Genomic DNA, 21,806 nt, shown 5'->3' with positions numbered 1-21,806 from the left:
ACACGCTTGTGGTGTGACAGAGTAAATGCACTTCAGGTGTTTGGAGATCTGCACCTCCAAAGCAGACTCTAGTTGGGGTCAGGACTGCACATGCACCTCATTTAGGAGTGCTTCTGGCAATTTATGGGTAAGGAAAATATGTGTGCTGGGAATAGCAGCTCATAAAAAACCAAGACTATTTAAATATAAAATAAAATGCCAGCAAAGTGCACTTTGTGACCACAGTAAGGAATCCTGAGACACTTCCTGACAGATCGCTGGTAAGCATAGACTATTTCTCCCTCTCTCCGACAGCAAACAGGATCCAGCCTTTCCCACCACTTAAAATTCAATATTGCAAGAGACTGCCGACTCCTCTGTACATCGGAAGCAATGGGGGAAGCGAACAAAGCTGCTTTACTTTCTCTAATCTTTCTCCCTTGTGTGCCTGCACCAGATGGTGCTGAGCTGCAGGTTGGAGAGAGATAATAAACCCAGAGGGGAAAAAAAATTATAATATTAGATTATAAAACAGTTGACCTTCAAATATGACGTCAGCTCCTGTTTAATTGATGGGACAGGTCCAGACAGACAGACGCATACACCCTGGGATGCCCATATTCAGCAACTTCCTTTCTAATATGGGAAGAAGTCATATGGCAGCACTGTTAAAATGGACTGCTCAGCCTTTGGAGGTGTGAGAAGGAGCAGAGGAAAAGTCAGAGTCTCCTTTTAACTTCAGACAGGCAGAACCGCTTGTGGAAAGCATTCTTGCTGGAAGTGGTTTTGCTTAAACTCTGGTCCAGCATTACCAGTCACTACTGATGATAGCCTGCCTTTCCCACCATAAGGGAAGCAAAATAACCCCTGAGTTAGACAGCACAGATCTTCCAGAAGAAAATTATCAAATATTAGATGTTTTTAAGTTTTTGGCTACTCTGGTCCAGAAGATTGCTTCCAACTGTCATCACTGCAGGCACTGCTATGAACAGTGGTTTTAAACACCATATTAGGGACAGGAGATATCCTACTTCAGTCAAGCACAAGCTCTGGAAAGCTCTGCCACAGCATACTGTAAACTTTTGCAACCTTTTCTGATACGCTGATGTCAAAGAACTCCTAGCCTAGTCTTGGATGACTGTTCTCTATGATGTCCAGCTTTGGGTTAAAGCAAAACACGCTAAATGGCATTCCTGCTGATGAAATGGAAAGCGAGGTTGCCGTGAGGAAGATGGAGCAGTGTAAAGTGCATCGGCCTGAGAGTGGGAAGCCCTGGGTGGCTCTCTGCCTCCCCTGCAAATGCTGCATAGAAGGCATCTCCCCCTCCTTGGCAAGGAAGACATCACCTGCCCACCTGCCACAGCTGTCTTTGCATGTTCATGAAAAGGGCTTGAAGACTATTAATTGATTTGAAAAACATTAGGTTTTGTTTTAGTGCTGCCAGTGCTCTCTAGGCAAAGGTGACAAACAACAGCCTCAGCTAGAACAGTGTGCATCTCATGCCATCCTGGGGGAAACATTTCCCCAGTCTCAGGGGAAATCTATGCAGACTCCCAGCAGCGAGGGACAAAGCCACATTGAGTGACAACGCTGAACAGTCCAGTATTTATTAGACACGTACAAAAATAAAATAGCTTGTTGTAAGCAGCTCAGTGCTGAAACACTGAATTCCAGTTTTCTTGCTGTGTCAAAGATACTTCAATCAGGGAGAAACAAAGCCAAGAGCAGGGACACTCAGTCCCTGTGTCCCAGCAGAGTGTCTACACCCAGACACCAATACAAGCATCCCTCAGTCACATCACAGCCGTACCAGGTCTGCCTGGCTCTGCTCTCTGGGGCCAGACAGATGCCTGGACATCGGCCAGGACACAGGTCCCTCAGCAAACTAGTGCTTCATCATCCTGTGAACAGCCCTGCAACTTGCCTCTGTTCTGAGAAACCAAAGGTTACTGGCAGGGAAAATGCCTTCCTAGGAACTCAGAAATTCTGCAGACAGATTGGAATTGGGGCAGCAGTGATTTAGCATCTACCATTAACAGCACTTTAAAATTTTATGGTCAGAGACAATAAATCCTATCCGTACATTTGCAGGTTGCAAGCCAGGCCATAGTCAGAACACAAATAGCTTTGCTGCAAGATGACCAGGAATGAATTTAAGCACATTTTATATAGAACACAAGCCCTGCATTGCTTCAAACCCCTGCTTTGTCCAGCATCTTTATGAGTAGATACCGGGTCACAAAAGCAGGTGCTCAAGCAACGAGTATTTGCCAGTTAAAAGTGATGGGGCCAAGAAATGAGGAATAAGGCAGAACAACGCTGAACCATAGTGCAAAGCTGGAGCATTATCTTCCTTGGTGCACAACAGAATAGCAACAGCCCTAAAAATAACCTTACATTGTCCTCCAGAATCACCCTGGATTTTCATTTTGGTCCAGGTTCCTTCTCACACTGCATGCAGGATTTCAAATAGCTTGAATCACTTCCTATTTATCAAGTGTGGCACTGAATGCTTGCATGTGTAGGAATTCTGCAGTAGCAGCTTGGACGAGACTCCAAGATGCACTGTTGAGATCTTTCAGAGGTGCTGGTCACACGATTATTCTGCCCTGCTGAGGGCACAAATTGCTCTGCCTTCCTTTGTCAGCTGCTTTTCAAAGCAAATAGAAGGACCTTCAACTATCCATCAGAAACAGAGACAGGGATTGACTTAAGGAGGGTCCTTGTTACCATATCTGCTACAAAACAAACCCATAGACTCCTGCTGCCTTGCTGTGAGACGCACATGCAGCAAGAAGCACACAACTCACAGAGCTGTGCACAAAGCCAAGCAGATGGTGGGGTCTATATGACCAGTTTCCTAACTTCTTCCCATATGGGTCAAGAGATCTCCCACATCCTCCGACAGGAACAATGTAAGTGGCTGGAGGCTAAAGATGGAGTTGCATCAGCACGGCGGGGACATCGAAAGACAGAGGTTTGCATCAGTGACACCAGCTCCACCCTCCCACGGGCTTCCTCCTCTCACCTCCTTGGATCAATTGCACCTGTAAGTGTGAGCAATATAACAGTAACTACAATCCCTTCAACATTCCAGTCGTTGTAATGCCTTAAAAACAAAGGAATTGGGAGAGGGGATAGTGAAGGGAGATGGCTGAAGCTGTGCTGTGTCAGGGAAAGGGGAGAGGCCTTTCTCCAGCTCTTTGATGTTGACTCCTGCTGTTCTAAATGGAACCTTACACAGGGAAATAAATCTTTAGTTAAAGAATACTGCAAACCACAATGGGGTTTTATCCTGGCAATACCAACCCCACACCAGCTTCTAAAGCTCTTAGTTGAACAGAGGGTGAGCAGCAGCAACACTGTGCTGAAATCCGCATTCCTAAAATTCCCCAGCGAATGCAGGCACGCTCAGAGAAGGCAGCTTAGGGGTTATTAGCTGAGAATTCAGGTTCAGATGTGCCATGGGACAGAGGTCAGGGGAGGGCAACAACCCCCTGTCTCTCCTGCACATTCATTTGAAAATCTTCAAGTGTTGTCAGCGCTCTCTGTGCCCTCACTACCCACCATTGCACAAAGCGTATTTTGCTCCTGTTCCTCCAGCCTGTGCTGTCTCTGGGGCTGGAAGATGCACACGGCAGCAGCCCCCTGGAGATCTCATGAAAACAGCAGCCAGCAGCTCCCACCCTGCCCCTGATAACCACTACATCTCTGTGAGGGAGGAGAGTAACAATGCAGCAGAAATCAACAAGCCTGCTTGTCTCTTATTCCAAAGCAAAGACCAAAGTGGGGTTTGTTCAGCTGAGCAGAAGGGGCAAGCCTTGCAAGGAGGGCAGGAAAAAATGTGGCTATTTTGGTTTGAACCAAGTACCTTGAAACAGGATGGGCATAGGAATATTTTCAGAAAAAGAGTTTAAAATATGAAATGCAGAAGAAAAAATCCTAAATGCTCTACACCTGTTCAGTAACCCTGTTTCTCTGGAGACAAAGGGCACAGGGAGCAGGGGATAACACAGGGAAAAGAATCCAATGCTTCAAGCTTTTATTATCCTAACTTTAGAACTGAACAGTCACTAAACCTTTCTGAGCTTTAGAGCAGAAGGAAAATGAAAACAAACATTTGATTTTTGGGGTATATTTTAGAAAAAAATATGGCACGCTAATACTTAAAAAGCAAAGCTGAAAGGTAGCAGGGATATAGAACAACAAAATATGAGCGTAAAAGAGGGTCCCTAAATTCCACATATAGCAACTGGAGGAAAAGAACTGTGAAAGGAGGGAATTAAATCCTATTATTTGGTAGAAATTTTTTGATAAATCACTTTGCTCATCAAATAACACAATCCCTTTTTTACCAAGTTATTCATTTGCAGTGTTTAATAGGTACATTTTCAGCCTTAGACTCTGAGCTGCATTTGGCAGCTACAGTGCTAATAATTAACTGTTAAAATATCTAGCTCCTTTAGCTCACCAGCTCCCTTAAAATGTCTTGTAGCAGAAGGCAATGGGCTGTTTGACCAGGAAATCAGTTGTCTTGGAGACATCTTCACGTGCTACAGCAGCTCAGTCACTTTGAGTGACACCACCCAGCAATCTGCACATTACCTTCAAACACAAAATGAGGATATCAAAGCCACTGAAAGAGAAATCATCACCTGCAAGAAACATGCTGTTCTTCTCTCATGTACTGTTTGCTGAAGGAAGAGCTGTAGCAAGGTGAGAGTTCTGATCTCAAAATGCATAATCAGGTCACTAAAAGGCTAATGGTGTTCCTTTTCAGTTTCAGGTCAAACCTGCAGGTACCACTTCTAAACCAGAAGGTTACTAAAAGATTAGACAGAGAGGTAATCCAGAAGTGTGTCCACCAGCTATAACTGAGCCAGTCAGATCAGAAAAAGAGTTACAACTATAAAGCCATTCTGAAGTACCAGGCATCCACTTACAAAGACTACAAAACAGTTATTTCCAAGGTAAACCATTAATCCCACATGATATGACCTGATTAAATAAGATGCTTATCTTCTAGTCACCCTAATGGAATGCTAAAATGGTGCTGCTCTTGAAAGGAAATGTGGAACCAATCCTGCCCAGCTAGAAGATGCAGACAGGGATGCATCAAACTCCCTCTCACCAGCTCTATACACATATGCAAAATGCCAAGGCAGAAAATGAGTCAAGTGCCAGACAGATTTGATTCAAGCCAGTGCATGTCTGAGACCCCAGACAACATGTTTGGGATTCAGGTTTATAAATAATAGGGCATACTGTTTTTAATTGCCTGCAAAACACCTCTGACATGGCAAGAGGCTTCTGCTGAGCCTTCTCCTGCCCCAAAAGACAGGCTGGTGGCCCAGAATCCATGCCAGATCTGGTGTGTTTATTTATATACATCAATTGGTATAGTGACAATGTCAGTCATAGTGCCTTGTGTACTTCACTGTGCACAGCAAACGATGAACAAGGCCATCAAAGAAGTCTTTTCCGTTCAAGAGAGAGGGGGAAATGTGGGGAATGGATTTGTAGAGAATTCTCAAAGCCTGACAGAAGGGTCACATAGTATGCATCTGTATGCAAACTTTGAGATAAGAAATGCTGAGTTAGAAATGCCATGGAATAGGACGGACATTGTTGAGAGAGAAATGAAACAAGTTTCAAAGGATGGCCTTGCAAATAAGACTAGATACTTTAGAGAAATAGAACTATGAAAGGTGTATTGTAGTGGGACCCACAAGGGGTAATTTTAGGTGACTGGCTTTAAGGCATTAAAAGAATTGTGTGGCAAAAGCTGATAGGCCAAAAAACCATTATAATGTATTGTAATTAGGAAATAGTTGGCTTCTGACTGTAATGGCGTGAATTATAACACCTATATTGTCTCACCCTTCACACGAGATTGAAAATAGAATAAAAGTTTTAAAACAACTTTTTAAACCCCATCTCTGGGTCAGAAAAAGGCAGAATCCAGCACTAGTGCACCAAAACCACCAAGTATCCTCAATTCTCTTCAGCACATGGTGTGAGGATCCAACATAGTCAAAACTGACAGAGACTTATTCCCTTCCTGAACCCCAAGGACCACTGGAGATGCTGTTTCCTGAAGGCTTTATGAAAGCCCAGAAGAAGGCACTAAATGTAGCCACATCTTTGCTAACTCAATGATTCCTGAAACCACAAACCCTGGGTCTGCATATTTGCGGCACAAAATATAAAAACAAGTCTCCTGCATATCTTTTTCATAGTATCACATATGACTTGGGAGTAGTCCAATTCCTGTGCAAATAGGGGTACATGCAAATGCTTAAAACCCTCAGAAAGACAGACACAGGCCTGCCTACAACATTCCTGCCAACAGCTCCAGTTAAGGGTAAAAAGAAAAGCCTTGTCCCAGCTGTAAAAAAGGTCCCCCTGGGCAGCAAGAAGAGTAGTTTACTCACAGAGTATATGCATCTCAGCTGAATTAGTTAATGTGTGTTGAACACACTGAAAATTGAGGTACATAAATGCTAAGGATTGTTATTTATTATTGTCTTGGTGCACAACAGCGGAAACCAGGGCCATTTACAGGCACGAATTAAGAACAACAGGAGGTCTATCAACATGCTGTGGGTCTGAGGATTTTCTTCATTTGTCTCCCTAGCTCCTGTCTCCCTCAGACAGAAATCTCTTCCACAGGACTCCTACAGTCCTCGCCAAGCAGTGCTGGCCTTGGCCCAGTGATGCCTGTCACACTGGAACAGTTCTTTTGGGAGGGGTGAGACCTCCACATAGAATAAAACAAAGGCATTTACATCATTTTAAGGTAAAGAAAGAGTTACTTAAAAGAAGTTGAGAATTCAGTGACATAGACAGAACAATAGAGTGATTCATATATATACAGGCAATGTTCTACAAGACTGCTCTCACCATAAGAGAAGATTTTTAAACACTCATTTCTTTACTTGAATTTTTAAGAAGCAGCTTAGATAAAAAGATGATTCCAGATCTCCTGTATGAGATTTGGGTGAAGGAGTGAGAGGGTTTGTCTGATTTTTAAAGTAAGTCACCAGTGCCCTAGTTCAGAGACAGAATTTAGGTTTAAGAGGTTCAAAATAATTTTTAAATTTTAATTTTCCAGACTAGCTTGTAACTTAACTCTGCAGCTCTGATAACATGAAAATAGTTTTGCTAAGTGCTTATATAGCACATATGAACGTGTCCCCAAGACAATTAAAATAAATGCACAGAAACAGTCTTTCTTTGATGTTACAAGCCTGTGTCAAAGGGGTTATTTTCACTCTAACATCGTTGCCTCAATTGTAAATTTTGCACATCCACAAAAATTCACTGGAGAAAAAAAAATGCAGGTTCAGGGTCAAACTTTCACAGACAACTTATAACATAATGCAAGCCTCTGAGAGATGCTCAATCAAATTGTAATGGTTCCTTTTTCTCAATAATGCACTTAGATGTGCATTACAGCTTGCTCATTGGAAAAAAAAAAACCATGGGAATTTAATTCAGCTTGTCAGAGACATGCTGTGCTGGCAGAGAGACTTGTATTCCTCTTATTTTCCTCAAGTTACTGATTGCTTAGTACATGGTTACCCTACTGTCTACAAAATACAGATACTTCAGCAACTCAAGCTTTAAGGGCCTTATATCAAGGGGCCAATACCAATACCTGATCTGCTATTCAGCACACTGTATTGAAACTGCAAAAGATGAATTTCAGAGGCCCTGAAGTGTTATTACAGTGACATTCCCTTCTCTATTTGCAGAGCTGCACATTTTTTGTTTAATACCATTAAACCAAAAGTTTATTTTAAACAGCAACTCACAGTCCATGCCAGAACAGAAGCAAGCTTTGCTGGTTGTATCTCTACAAGGACCAACTACTGCAGAGCAGTTTCTCAGCTACCCCTGCATACAGATTTGCTTCCACACCCAGGATTCAGAATCACACAGAATGAAGAGGAGTGGGTTTCACAGAATCACAGAATCTGCTGAGTTGGAATGGAGCACAAGCATCATCAGCTCCAGCTCCTGGTCCTGCTCAGCACCATCCCAAGAGTCACACCATGTGCCTGAGAGCATTGTCCCAGCGCTTCCTGAGCTCTGCCAGGCTTGGTGCTGTGACCACTTCCCTGGGGAGCCTGTTCCAGTGCCCAAACACCCTCTGGGGGCAGAACCTTTTCCTAATATCCAACCTAAACCTCCCCTACACAAGCTCGGCCGCTCCCTGAGGCGCTGTCGCTGCTCGGCACAGAGCAGAGATCAGCGCCTGCCCCTCCTCTTCCCCTCCGCAGGGAGCCGGCGCTGCACTGAGCTCTCCCCTCAGCCTCCTCCAGGCTGAACGCACCGAGAGCCTCAGCCGCTCCTCACACGGTTTCCCCTCAGGGCCCTTCACCATTCACAGCCCTCTTTGGATGCTCTCTCGTGGTTTGGTGTCTTTCTTACACTGCGGTGCCCGGAACTGCCCCCAGCACTGGAGGTGAGGCCGCCCCAGAGCAGAGCAGAGCAGAGGGGACAATCCTCTCCCTTACCCAGCTGGTGATGCTGTGCCTGATGGAAAAGTAATAAGGCTGTTAGCTTATCATAAAGAGAAATCAGATTCAACAAGCAAGACTTCCCTCTCACAAAGCTGTGCTGGCTGTGATCAATGACTGTGTTGTCTCCAAAGTGTTTTTCAATACCTCCCAGAATAATCTTCTCCATAACTTTACCAAGCACTGAAGTGAGACTGACAGTCTGTAGTTCTGGGGTCCTCCTTCTTGCCCTTCTTGAAAATCAGGAATGTCTGCCAGCTTCCAGACTGCTGGGACTTCTCTGGATTCCCAAAACCACTCAAAAATCATTAAGAGAGGTTTTGTGATAACATCAATAGGTCTTCAAAAATTGTGGTATGAATCCCATCAGGCCACACAGATTTGTAAGGATCCAGCTGGAGCAGCAGATCCCACACAATTTCATGGTTGACCAAGAGCTGATCATTCTCTCAGTCATGGTGCTGCAGCTCAGGGCATTGAGACCCCCTCAGTCCATCATTCCCCCTTCAAAACTAGTTTAAAGCTCTGGCAAGGAACCCCTCTGGATCAACAGAACCATGCCTTGCTCTGAATGCTGGTAAAGGAAAAGGTGTATTTAGAAGGAAATGGGGGCATTTCCCTGCTGCTCACAGGACAACCTGTATTTATTTTGAAGCAGACAAATGTTATTTGACAGGACAACCCTTATTTCATTTGAAGCAGACTCCTTTGTTTGCTCTCAACTCCAGATTCCTCAGTGTGCCAGACAATCCTGTACAATCACGCTCAAGAGTGGCAATGTGCAAAAAGCATTTACATGAATTGGCCACAAAGTACCTACAAGAGCTTGCAAGATCATGCAAAATGCCCTCCAGAACAGGGTCCTGTTGCTCTGAGCTAGGGACAGAGATTAGAATTATCAGCTTTGACACTCAGCAGGAATGTGTCACAAAGGATTAAATCATTATTTCATGAAGTGTCAGCAAACGCAGCTTTCCTGCTGTTCTACCACTAACTTATACATTAATTAGTGAGGCACAAAACAAACACGAAATATCTCCAAGCACGTGCCTGTGGATCAGACACAGCCAGAGCTATTGGCACGGGATTCATTTCCAAGAGGAGTCACCCAAAGCATCACAAAGACATAGCTCTTCAGACTATTAAAATGCAAAGAGTAGAAATGCTGAAGGGACATGCACAGAAGCTAATTGCAATGTTTGTCTCAGCATTTTTGATAGGTGTTTAATATCACTCCCTCACAACCTCAGTGCCTGATTTTCTAAACCAGATCAAATGCACATCACTGAATAAAAACATCCATCCTTGAGAGAGGGTTGTGGAGCAGTGCCAAAAGATCCCACCAACAGGAACAGGAGAGTTAAGACATTTTAGAACAAAAAAAAGCACACTGCCTAGCAGATTATGTAGTAAAGCAAGAACTGACTTCATTATTACCAGATGAAACTCAAAGTGTTTTCTAGCTGTTCAGCAGTTCTGGACCAAATCATTTATGAACTCTCACTCCATCAGAGGGTGGAAGAAATTCTGTATGGTCTGACTGCAAGCCATGTAAAGAAGTTCTTGGCAGATCAATGACATCCCACACATAAACCTCTACTTTTCTCTTAAATTATGACCTTATAAGTGTGTCATGAGACAAAAGAAAAAGAAAGAAAAAAATCACTGCTAATGACTATCCAAACAGGATTTCTAGTTTTGGCCATATCTCCTATTTCTGCCTTCTGTCCCAAACTGCTGCCTTCTACTGAGAGACATTGCCTGACACTGCCAAATTGCATCAGTATGCACACTATGGACAGGATGTATTCTTTAAACTAATTTGTCCCAGTTTTGCTTTGGGATCCGTCCAGAACAAAATAAGATTACTTGCTAGAACTGGGTCAGGTTGTAATCTCTCTCATAGAGGTTGAATTGTACTTGACCTCAAAGCCACTGGATCAACATCCTATGACAGGGCAACTATTTGCCTTCATTATTTAAATACTTTTCATGGTGAGACTCTCAGAACCAGACTTCACTTTACACGGGAGAGCTGCATGATTAAACCATCCTGTCACGAAGAACTGCAGCACCACAATGTTCCACTCTTCCAGTACCACCCCACTTCTCACAGACTGCTGAAGCACGGGAGACAAGGAAGGCTTCTCATAGTACCAAGGCCCTACTACACATCATTATACTCAGAAACTTGCAGAGATCTGTAAAAATTTGGGGGCAGTTCAGAACAGAGGTCTCGGGTGTCCTTACTCTGACTCAGTGTTTCACCCACAGAATGATCTTCTTAGGTTGAAATAGATGCCACCCACCTCCTGTTCTACCAGCTGAAGGCACCCAACGCTGTGAAAATGCCTGCCCACAGCCCTAAATATGAGTGGGTGGCAGTAGCTACCATTGCTGTGTCAAAGATATGGATATTATGAACCTCAGAGCAACCAATCACCTCCACTCCACGGTATTTGTACTTTTGACACCAGCATGCTCGTAACAAAACACCTTAACAGCCTTTTCATTAAATGCTTTAAATTGGGTTAAAATCAGACTGACAGTTTAAACACAATGCATTAATAAGATTGTTGCAACTTTCTTAGCATCAAGTGTTTATTAGAAGCTCAAACGTCAAATATGTTGGGGAGCAGCGAATCTCTCTTCAAATTGAATGATTTCTACAACCACATAGTCACTGAAATAGTGCTTTGAAAGAAATGCAGCAAGATTATCTGATGCAGAAGTACAGAATTCAGAGACCTGTCTGTTTGGCTGAAGTACTAAGGCACAGATTAATCCACTCAGTCCAGGCCAATTGCTATTTACAGTAAAAGGGAATGCAATGGAATGCTAGAAAGGAAAGCAAACAGTGGAGTTCTCATAATGAAACACAGCAAAATCCATAGCTGCATCTGTCAACTGGACATCAATTGGAACATCAGCTGCTGCTGAAAGATTTATTTTTAATGTCTCATAAGCTGCCTTCCGGTTCTATTAGCAAAACAAACAAACAAACCCAAAACAAACAAACCAAAAACAAACAAACAAACAAAAAAAAACCACACAAGAAAAGCCAACTCCTATATTTTTGTTAGTCAGACAGTAAGAGAGGTTTGTGTTAACAGAAGTCATAAAACTTCACAGAATATAAGATCCATAGTTAAGATGGGGAACCCATGAAATATGGTTGTAAATTCCAATAAAGCTACTGTTCAGCTTGTGAATTCACACCACTCTAGGAGTCATCAGGACAAGACTGAGACCAATAACTTGAGACACGCAGCTAGAGGTTATTTTTCTCCTCTCTCACCCTTGCTCCCATGCAAGCTCACTGCTTTTTTTCCCAATAAAGGACATTCTGTGAATTCAACCTCCAAAGCTGCTTTCTGCTTTGCTCCTATGATAGGTCTTCTGCTTTTCCAAAGGAAAAAACAGGACAGATCCTCCCCTTTGCTTCCCCAGAACTCCACCTATTCTACTGCTTGTTTCGTACCCCAAAGACAAACAAATTAGTTTAAATGTAACACAGCATGTTGTACACACGAAGGGATTGTCACTCTCATAGAATTTTCTCCTGGTTCAGATGATAGCAGGCCAAGGTCCCAATGGGCAGAATTAATGGTTTTCTTTTAGCACATGGAACTTAACCCACCCAGCTCTTGCTGGGAAAACCCAGGAGATATGTCCCTTACGTAATGCACTCAACTCCTAAACCTCTTTTTTCACAACAGAAGATCTACAGCTCTTGCTTCTCAAGTGAACTTCATACATCAGCATCACCCAGACAAAGGTGATGGACCCACTGGCAGCTCGTTTTTCTTAGACTCACAGAAACCTGACAGGCCTATTCCAGAGCCTTTACCTGCAGCTGCCACCACAGGGTTTCACACAGGTATGCTTGGGAGTGCAATTTGCCATCCCAATCACTGTTCACAGTGTCATGCTGAGGCAGCCCTTGCAAATGAAGACCCCTTGACTGGAGGTGAAAGGCAATCTTGGCTTTAAACACATCTCTCCCCAGCACTTTCTCACCTAATGGATCCTGCAGAGTACAAACAGGGTCTGACATGGGCAGAAGATCCCAGAGGTGTACCTGGGAAAACCATCTTTGCATTAAAAGGACTGGGACATGCACCTAAAGGAGCACCTAAATGAAAAAGTGCACATGTCAAGGCCCAAGTAAAGATGCAAAAGTTTCAGCTGTGCAAGAGACAAAGCAGGAACCTGGCATTTATCAAACAAATTACAACAGACAATCCCAACTGTCCATAAAAATTGACCAGCTTGAAGGTTCTCTTTAAGAAGTCCAGACAGGACTTTTACCCTCTGAGTTTCCTCTAGACTGGACATTGTCCATGGGCTATTCTAGGTCTCTGAGAACATATCCAACATGCAGAGTACCAAAGCTATACTAAAATATGTCCTCCAGCCTTCCTGAGCAATGTTGGAGTTATCTTTAATTTAGCTTCACCTATAAAAGCCAGCTGTTTAAAAGAAAGTTGAGCAACTGGTTTCTAACTAGAATTGCCCCGAATATTTTAGCATTCACACAAAGTCACATAGGAATAAAAAAAGGAAAAGTCAAAACCTCAACAACTCCTGTATCCTGGTTACCATCCTCCACTGTAATTATAAAATTGCCCTTAAAACATAATTGCATAATTGGGCTTGGCAAGTATTCACCCAAACCTTTTACAAATATTTCCACAGACTGAAGGAACAGGCGGTGGGCAGTCTGACAAGCCTGCCGTGAGAATTTGTGCCCTTAGGACATGTTCCTGGCTATTAAACTAAATACTCTGCATCACAGACTAATGTTTCAAAACAGTAGTTGAGCAAGTAAAATACCAGCATCTTAAAACAAAATGAGGCAAAGATTTTCAATCTGTTTTCACTGATGACACATATATGGACCAGCAACCTCTTTAAACAAAGAGACAGAGGAGGCTACCAAACTTTTCTTACCTAATCCCCAGTGAGATGGAATTGGTTGATTCCTGACAGGTACAACCAAATAGAAGCTACCAATGCTTAAACCTTACCAGTTTAAGTACACTGCCCCCTAATTAAGAAAAGCAAAATCCCCAAGGAACCCCCACAGCCTCAAATGCAAATACAGAAGCATGCAGTCTGCAGGGAGAGGAAACACAAGTGAAGCCAGAAATGAATTCTGCGATAGAGTAAGGTTGTTTTTAACAGCTGTGCATTATGCATTCAGCAGCACAGGGAATGCCAGCAGAGAGCCTTTATTAACACAGGCCTCAGAGTACAGTGTGCTCCTGTCATGATTGGCTTCTCTTGAGAGAAGGCGCACACACACAAAAGACTTAACCCTAGAGAGATCACTCCAATCCTGTTGCTATTTCATCAGCTCCCACACTACAACAGGAACCAGAGAATTTCCATGATGCATCCTAGACAAACAGGTAACACTTCAAACGATGCCTGAAATCTAATCTACAATAGATTTTATCAGCAAGTTATGGCAGGTAGGGAAGGGGAGAAAAAAAAAAAGCCACACAAACCCACACAAGAGCCACACTGCCAATGCTGTTCTGCTACACAGACCTCAGGTACAGGGAGAGAATGGAAAATTCTTTCCTTGTAGCAGCTGCTGATAAAAGCAAGCTATTGTGGGGACACCTGTGTTGTCAGCACAGCAATCTGCACCTCCACAGCACATATTTTAGGGGCCTATCAGTCCAAGAAGCAGCTGGAAGCCTTGCTACAGATGCAGGGACTCAGCAGGGTAGCTCACTCCATTTGGGAAGCTGGTATTGGCAGCAGAAATTATCTGCTAATGCCAGCCCTGCTTCCACTCTGAGACTTGTCTCTATCACAAACACTTGCTAGCACACCCAGCACAGCACCAGGCAGACACCAGAGAATCAGGAAATGATCTCAGAATAGGATCACCACCTCTCCTGTATCAGGTGCTGAGACAAGCTCTCTAGAGGTCTTGTCAACAGCTCTAAGTTGCAGCTGGCTGCAGATGCTCAAAGTATGGCCTGCCCTGGTGGGCACTTCCCACAGAAGTAACCACTGAAGTGACAAAAAGATACACTAGAGGCCTTAAAACCTCAAAAGGCCATTTTAGCCCCAACTTAAACTAGTCCTTTCTCTGATTTGATTTCTCAGGAAGGAGAATGGCATGAAATGTCCTAAGTATTCATCTTCTGGCTCTGCTGAGTCAGAAGTCTCATAGTAGGAAATAGAAACAAAACACCAACCCAAGAGCCTGAAAACTGGTTTGGATGACTGACCCCTGATGTGTACCTGGAGTGCAGAATATAGCTCTCTATAGTTTGTACTTATTTGTATATCTTTGCTTCTTTCTCTTGTTACTGTATAAAATTCTGGAATCAGTATTCCAAATAACATGAGCTGGTTTGAGGCAGCAACAGCACTAGAAATTTCAAGGAATTATTTTATATGCAATGTTCTTCCCAAGAGCATAATGTATGGGATTTTTAAGCCTACCATATCTGTGCATTAAAGCACTTTTTACTTAGGTGCTAAACAGAAAGAGACAGGTAGTGTTTATTAAAGAATTTCCTGAAAGTCCTTGTACTGCAAGAACAATACTCTCTAGGTCAGGTACCCTCAAAATGTCTTTAATAAGACTGCTATGCACCTCCCATCACAATGGCAGCAAGTGCTTTAAAAAGCAAAATATCATTGACTGTAATATCATCATTTCATAAAAATACTCCTTTATCCCTCTTTAAGCACAAAACTGAGTCACCAGGGGAATAAGTAATTAGCTCCTGCCATGACTACCAGGCAGAGACTTGGTCTCTCAGCCTCTCTTAGCCAGCCCTCTGCCCAGCACACAAGGTTGTCTTTTCCCCACTCTTTTTCTTGTTTCCTACAGCCATTCCCTCCTTGGAGGCTAATTATAGCTGAATCAAAGAGACAAGCATTTATCAGGCATGGCTCAGTGTGTGTACAGGAATTTACCCAACAAAGGCACCAAAATACACCTGCTGTTTTGGTGTAGGGTGTTGGCAAGACCATATGGTCTTGGTGACTGTGAAAGGGACTGTGAATGTCCAGGAACTACACACATTCAGAAAATACTCACTGTCCCCACCAGACAGGTAAGTAATTTGCAGTCCGCTTCTAAAGCTTGGGGCACAAGGTTTTGGACAAACACACCACAGGTAGTACCTCGTCCTAATTTTCTAACAGTCCAACTCTAGATCTCCCAGAGTTCAGTTGCTTATTGCCAGGGTAAGACAACACAGATGAAAAAGAGTTAATACAAATTAAAAGCAAAGTCTGACCCAGAGGGCAAGCCATGCAGAGTACAAACATCTGAGAATCTTCACAAGGTCTCCTCACCTATCATTCATCCACCAATTACACACCAGTGTAATTAAATCAGGAAAGCTATGTTTAATTTTCCTATCATCACCCGACGAGATAAGAGCAGTACGTATGGGAGGGATCAGGCACAGGGGAAAGAGCTATTTATTAATAAGTTAAATCCTTTTAGATTTAAGAGCCTCTCTTGGTAAGAAGGATCTGATCCACGAATACAACTTCTCGGTCTAATGCAGACAAATCAGACATCCCATCTCCATTTCTGTCCTGGGCTCAGTCCTCAAGTCTCTTCTTTTATTCAGAAACAAGACTTACTGAAAATTATCAGGTACAACTTAGACAGAAATATAGCTTTCATTGAAACCAAGGGTTTAGCTATACATTTAAAACTGAAGAATGCTCATCTCCCAGTCATTATATTAAAGACAACCACATTAATTTACATTACTTCTAAACAGCCTAAGGCTCCCTGTTTCACAAACAGCAAGGCATTAGGGTGCATTTGCAGGAATACAAGGCATGCTCCAGTTCATTCTTCTGTCTTTCTTCTACTGCCTTTTCCCACATGAGGCAGGAAGAAATTATGTGATCTCTGTACCCTGCAAAGACTATTAATGCTTAAACAGGGTCATACAAAGCTTTCTCTACTTTCTAGCCACACAGCAGCTATAGCTGTTTTCTCTCCACTCTGCTCCATCCCATTCAGCCATGCTTCCTCAGCCAGTTATTTAAAGCCCTGATTGAAAAATGTATCAGATCATAATACTGGATGACACCAGATCAGGTTTCCAAGAACAAAAATCCTACAGGCTTTCATGCAATCATGGCTTCACTGCATCTTTTCTGTTGTTGTTTAAATGGGAAGGGAAAAATATTTATAACTGCGACTATAAATATACACACTACTGACTTTTCAACTTGTTGTCCTTGTTCTCAGGCTAAATTTAGTCTGCTATATCCTGTCCAGCCCTTGGTGAAAAAGCAATGCACACATAAAATTGTGCAAATCCCATACAGCGGGCAGTCATACTCATGCAGGTACCTTACAAGATCACCAGCGGGACAGGGCGTAGGTGTGTTCATGGCTATAGAGGAAGTGGTCTGTTAGAGTGACAATCCTTCGAGATGGAAAATAATAATTATTGCAATAGGAGCGCTCTGTGTTTCTGGATGAGAAAACTGATGTAGGCTATTCAGAGTGCACATGCAGACCATACATTTGGTTTGTGCCAAGTGCGCTTTAACGGTGTATGTGCACCTCTGAGCTACAAAGAACCATTCACTGGCCACAGCAGCTGTTAACACAAGAATGTTTGAGAGAATGTTTAAGACAACCATTGAAACTTGGGTGACTGATTTCAAGGTCTAATCTGCATGTTAAAGAGCATCCTTTTGTATCCTGAAGGCTCTTATTCGTCTGAATGATTTCTCAGTTATTTCAAGGTACATATTTATCAGAAACTGACTACCTGGAGAATCAGAGCTGTTAGTCATTCTACTGTTACTCTTAAGAAACCTTAGTCATGCTAGAGCCCAGGTGATTTCCGCAAGGGCCAACACATGCTTCACCCTGGTTTAAGGATCCCTGCCCGCGATTCAAAGTTTCATCCGGATGAAGATTCCCCCCGCCACAATCTGACAAGAAAGGCAGTTCGGGAGATGGTCCTGTAAAAGCATCCGCCGGTCTAATAACCAAAATAAACGGTCCAGAAAAACAAACAGACAAACAACAAAACCTCCCAAAAAACCCTGTGTTTCCTATGCCTCGATAGTTGGGGGGAAAAAACAATAAAGGGTCGGGCTAGCCTCTCCTGCAGCCCTGCTGGCTCGGCGTGTTTTTCGGGCACCGGTCAGCCCTGCGACCCAGCCTTTCCTCTGCCCTTATAAATACATCGCTGGCAAAGGCTAGCTGGATAGGACAGGAAAATTAGTTTCCTGGGGGTGAGAGCCGCCCTGCGACCGGGGACCCCCCAGCCCAGCGCGCCCGCGGCGCGGGGAAAGGCTCCGCTGGTGCCGCACCGCCGGGAGCTCTGCCCGGGGGTCCCCGGCCGGCATCGCCCCCGCCCCCGCCCCGCACGGTCCCTGCCCTACCCAGCATGGAGAAGATGAAGTCCTTCGCCGTGTGGATCTCCAGGGCCCGCTGGTCGTCGTACTCCCTCTGATCGTGCTTGGTGAATTCCTGGATGAGTTTATTTAATTCCTCCACCCTGGCTCCCGATCGGAAATCCAGCTCCGGGAAGGGAGGCTTGCTGGTGGTGCCGGCGGACCCTGCCTTGCTGGCGAGAGGCGCCGCCATCTTCCAAGAAGAAAAAAAAAAAAAAAAAAAAAAAAAAAAAAAGGGATAGAGGGGAAAAAAGCGGGGGGGGGGGGGGCGGGAAAAGGAGGGGTTCGCACTGTTGCAATGGAAGAATGCGAGAGGCGTAGCGGCAAGCCCGGGCGCGGGGCTGGCCGGCGGCGCGGAGCCCGGAGCCCGGAGCGGCGCCGGCCGCCGCGATCAACAAGCGGCCGCGCGGGCTCAGCCCCCGCCCGCGCCGCGCCCGCGGCACCGCGGAGCCGCCCGCCCGCCGCCGCGCCGGGGGGAGCGCAGCCAGCGGAGCGGGGCCGTCCGCGCCGCGCCCGGGCCGCGGGGGGGCCGCTGCCGCCGGCGTCACGGCGGGCGGGTGCTGAGAGGCTGGAGCCAGACCGCTGGCTCGGGAGAAAAATCCTTTTCTTTATCTTTCTTTCTTTTATTTTTTTCATTACTTTTTACATTTAAATTGAATTTTAAACTTTAGCAAGAGCCTTGTCCTGAAAGCGGATTAATAACTGGCTGCGAACTCTGCTCCTCCCACATTTTCCCAAGGCATTCTGTGTTTATTCCTTTTTAGCTTCTTAGGCTATATCGAAGGTTTCTTTATATACACATATGTGTGTGTATATATCTATATATCTATAGATCTATATATATAAATAAGAAGTGATTTTATTGTGTGACTTAGGAGAAATGACCAAGATAAAGTACAGTTACTCCTGAGCTTGAGACCAACCCTGCCTCAAAGCTCCTGGGAGCCACATAGACAAAGGGTAGGAAGGGAAATGGGATCTCAGAAGACGTGCCTGAGGTCAAGTAGCCTGTGGCAAGGAGCCCAGACCTCCGATCTTCATCTATTTCTCCCATCGACAAGACGTACATCATTTTCTTCTGTCTGTAATTGTAATGCCTTATAACTTTTCAACTTGTGGTTTTCTCCCTTTAGCCTGATCTGTGCCTTGACCCATCATTGAACATATACAGCACGATCCATTACGTACCTTAGTGCATCCACTGGAAGAACTGTCTGTCTTCCTGCCCAGGGAACATACAAATATATTGTGCTTGCCCTCTGTAGGGCATTTAGACACTATGCCACTGATGCAAAACGCTTGGATATGTATTACCCTCTCAAGATTCTTGGCAGAAAATAGTGGTTTCGGCTCAGTCTCAGATTATGGTAAAATGTGTCTACCAAAATCGGGCATAAGCATTCAGATAAATAATTGGAAGATGAAACTAAGCTCAGTGTGAAGAGGTTACAGGTTGTTTTGCCTGATACATTGTAAATACAGATGCCTGTCTTTAAACCTGAGCTAAGGGATATTGCTTTGTTCTTTAGACCCATTATCTTGATTGGAAGATCAAGCAGAAGAGTAGGGTTTGGACCCTGTAACAGAAACCACCAACCATTCAGGCAGAGCCCCTGAGGCCTCTGGCTGTGTCCTGTAGCCCCTTGCACCGTTTCGGGCACTGATATGCTCATTATCTAAGAAATTATGTCCCAGAGGTAAAAGCAGGTGTGTATGTGTGTGTGTGGGTGTGTGTGTGTGTGTGTGTGCACATGCCCTCTGCTGGGTACACGGGCACAGTCGTGTTCAGACGCTGCTCACAGCCGACTGACACGCATCGACTTCATTCACTGTCGGAGCCTTGGTGATCAGCTGCCTTGTCACATGAACCTTTGACTAGCACCTTGCCTGACTTTGACCAAGCATTCTCCTTTTTCCTTCTCCCCAGTAAAGCCTACAGAAAAAGGGGAAAAAAAAAAAATAAAATAAAGAAACGAAACCCAAACCAAACAATTAACTGATAGCACTAGGGCAGTGCAGGATCTGACTGGCAGAAGAGCAGTTAGCAGTGTGCAGTGTTGGTGGCCTGCCCTGGGGGCTTAGTTCTGCTCGCCCGGCTCAGCCCGTGCCCTCCCGTGCCAGGCTGCTGCGGTCACTGCCCCTCTGAGCACTCGGGACCTCTTGCCCCCTGCCCCTGCCAGGGTCTGAGGAGCGCCTGCAGTGTTTCTGCCCGGGGTGACAATCTCGTACAGGCGCACAGCTCCCTCTTGTGATAATGCTGCTTTCACAGAAGTTAGAGAGGCTCCTGAACCCCAACCCGCTTCAAGACCTGCCCTGTCCATCTCTGAACACCTCTCAGTCTCTTGTGTGCCTGTCATAACCATTTTTAACTGTGTGGAGATCCTTGTTTCCCTTTCATGCGGTGCCAACCACCAGCCGCTCTGCCGCATGCATCACTGGCACCACCTAGGCAAAGCAGGCAAATCTTTTTATACCAGTTAGTTTTCATCCCCAATTCTCTTGCCTCATCTTTTTCAAGCTGATGAACTCCACAAATTTCATGGACCAGATAGCTTTCTTTCCTAACTGTATCTTATTTTCTGCTTCGTATTTCAGTACTGGAACTTCCAGTCGTTTCTTTATGAGCATTTTGTCTCAGATTCAGTCTTTCAGTGGACCTCCAATGGTCCCATCAATTCCCCACCCACATCAACCATAGACTTAACATTATCATTTTCCTCTCTCTTCATTTAACGGGTTTAAATACCATTCAGTGCCAACTTCATAGCTAGCTTTTGTTGCCTGAATTCACTAAGCACCTATTAGAAACATGAAGTACTTCAGAAACAACTAACACCACAAGCAATGGCAATTTCAGTTTGTCTCTTTTAATGGCACTTCTGCTTGAATTTATAATCACCTTCATATTTAGAGAAAATTTCATTAGATCAGGGTCATAACTACTCCATGCTTCTTGCTCACCCGAATTTATTTTATTCCTGGTACCATTCATTATTCAGAAATTGCTCAGATCCAAAAATTAGCTTCATTCGGTGTCTGAGCTCAAACCAAGACTGTTCACCAAGAGCAGCATCAAGCAAGCAGCTTTAATTTTCTTCAAAAGTCTCTGACAGGTACTGTACCTCTCTACCTCACCTCAGTGTTAAGAGAAATTTTGCTTCATGAAAAGCAGTTGTACTTGTAAAAGATCCTTCTTACCACCTTCTCTAGAAACCTTTGAATGGGCTTGGATTCCTCAGTGGCAAGTGGGATCTGCCTCACTGTCATGTGCTTGTTAATACCCTTGAAACTGCATCAGCTTGCAATTTTTCCTCATCACATCAGTGTAATTTAAGATCTCTGAATAAATACACAGTTAATTCAAGTCTTACGTAAATCAAGCACTGGGGATTACTTGAGCAAATAAATGAGAATGAGATTGCAAATAGGCTTGGCCCAGAGTTTTCTACCAAATCTTTATTCTTTCTGAAACTGAGCTCTTTCTGGGAAAAATGCAGCATCCTCAAAGCTCCTCTTGTGAGCATTATTTGGTACCTGGAAGGAACCTATGGCCTCTGCTGTGCTAGCCCTAAGACTTGCCAGTGAGGACATTCACCTTGTTCTAGATATGGGTTGAAAAGCTGGATTACTAAACTGCTTCTCACCTGCACTAGAATCTGTACTCTCCCTCTCACATTCACCCTTCCTTTCTCCCGTGTGTTCTCTCTTTCCTTCAGCCTTCCTCTTTTCCTCATTCAAAACAGCCTTCCTCTTCCTTTTTTTCTTGCAGAACAGATACCCTCTTTTCAGTGCCACTTCCAGCATTCAGAAATAGAACAGGCCACAGAGAAATGATGTGAGAGAGAAGAAATCACTGTTCTCACTTCTGTAGTGTGACCTGGGACC

At 44.2% G+C, this 21,806-nt stretch overlaps 1 protein-coding gene across 1 annotated transcript in view; it reads right to left on the bottom strand.

Moving 5' to 3' along the window:
* MB21D2 (Mab-21 domain containing 2) overlaps window positions 1-18,113 on the bottom strand; it is a 59,789-nt gene extending 41,676 nt beyond the window's left edge. The window contains exon 1 of the mRNA XM_040074726.2: window positions 17,910-18,113. Within this exon, the coding sequence (XP_039930660.2) occupies window positions 17,910-17,916 (7 nt within the window). The 5' untranslated portion in view covers window positions 17,917-18,113. The remainder of the gene's footprint in view (window positions 1-17,909) is intronic.
* Between the last annotated feature and the right edge of the window lie 3,693 nt (window positions 18,114-21,806).

The sequence above is a fragment of the Hirundo rustica genome, chromosome 10 (assembly GCF_015227805.2).
Source record: "Hirundo rustica isolate bHirRus1 chromosome 10, bHirRus1.pri.v3, whole genome shotgun sequence".
Lineage (NCBI taxonomy): Eukaryota > Metazoa > Chordata > Aves > Passeriformes > Hirundinidae > Hirundo > Hirundo rustica.
Note: the sequence above shows the minus strand (reverse complement) of the source record. Positions and strands in the feature narration are given on the sequence as shown.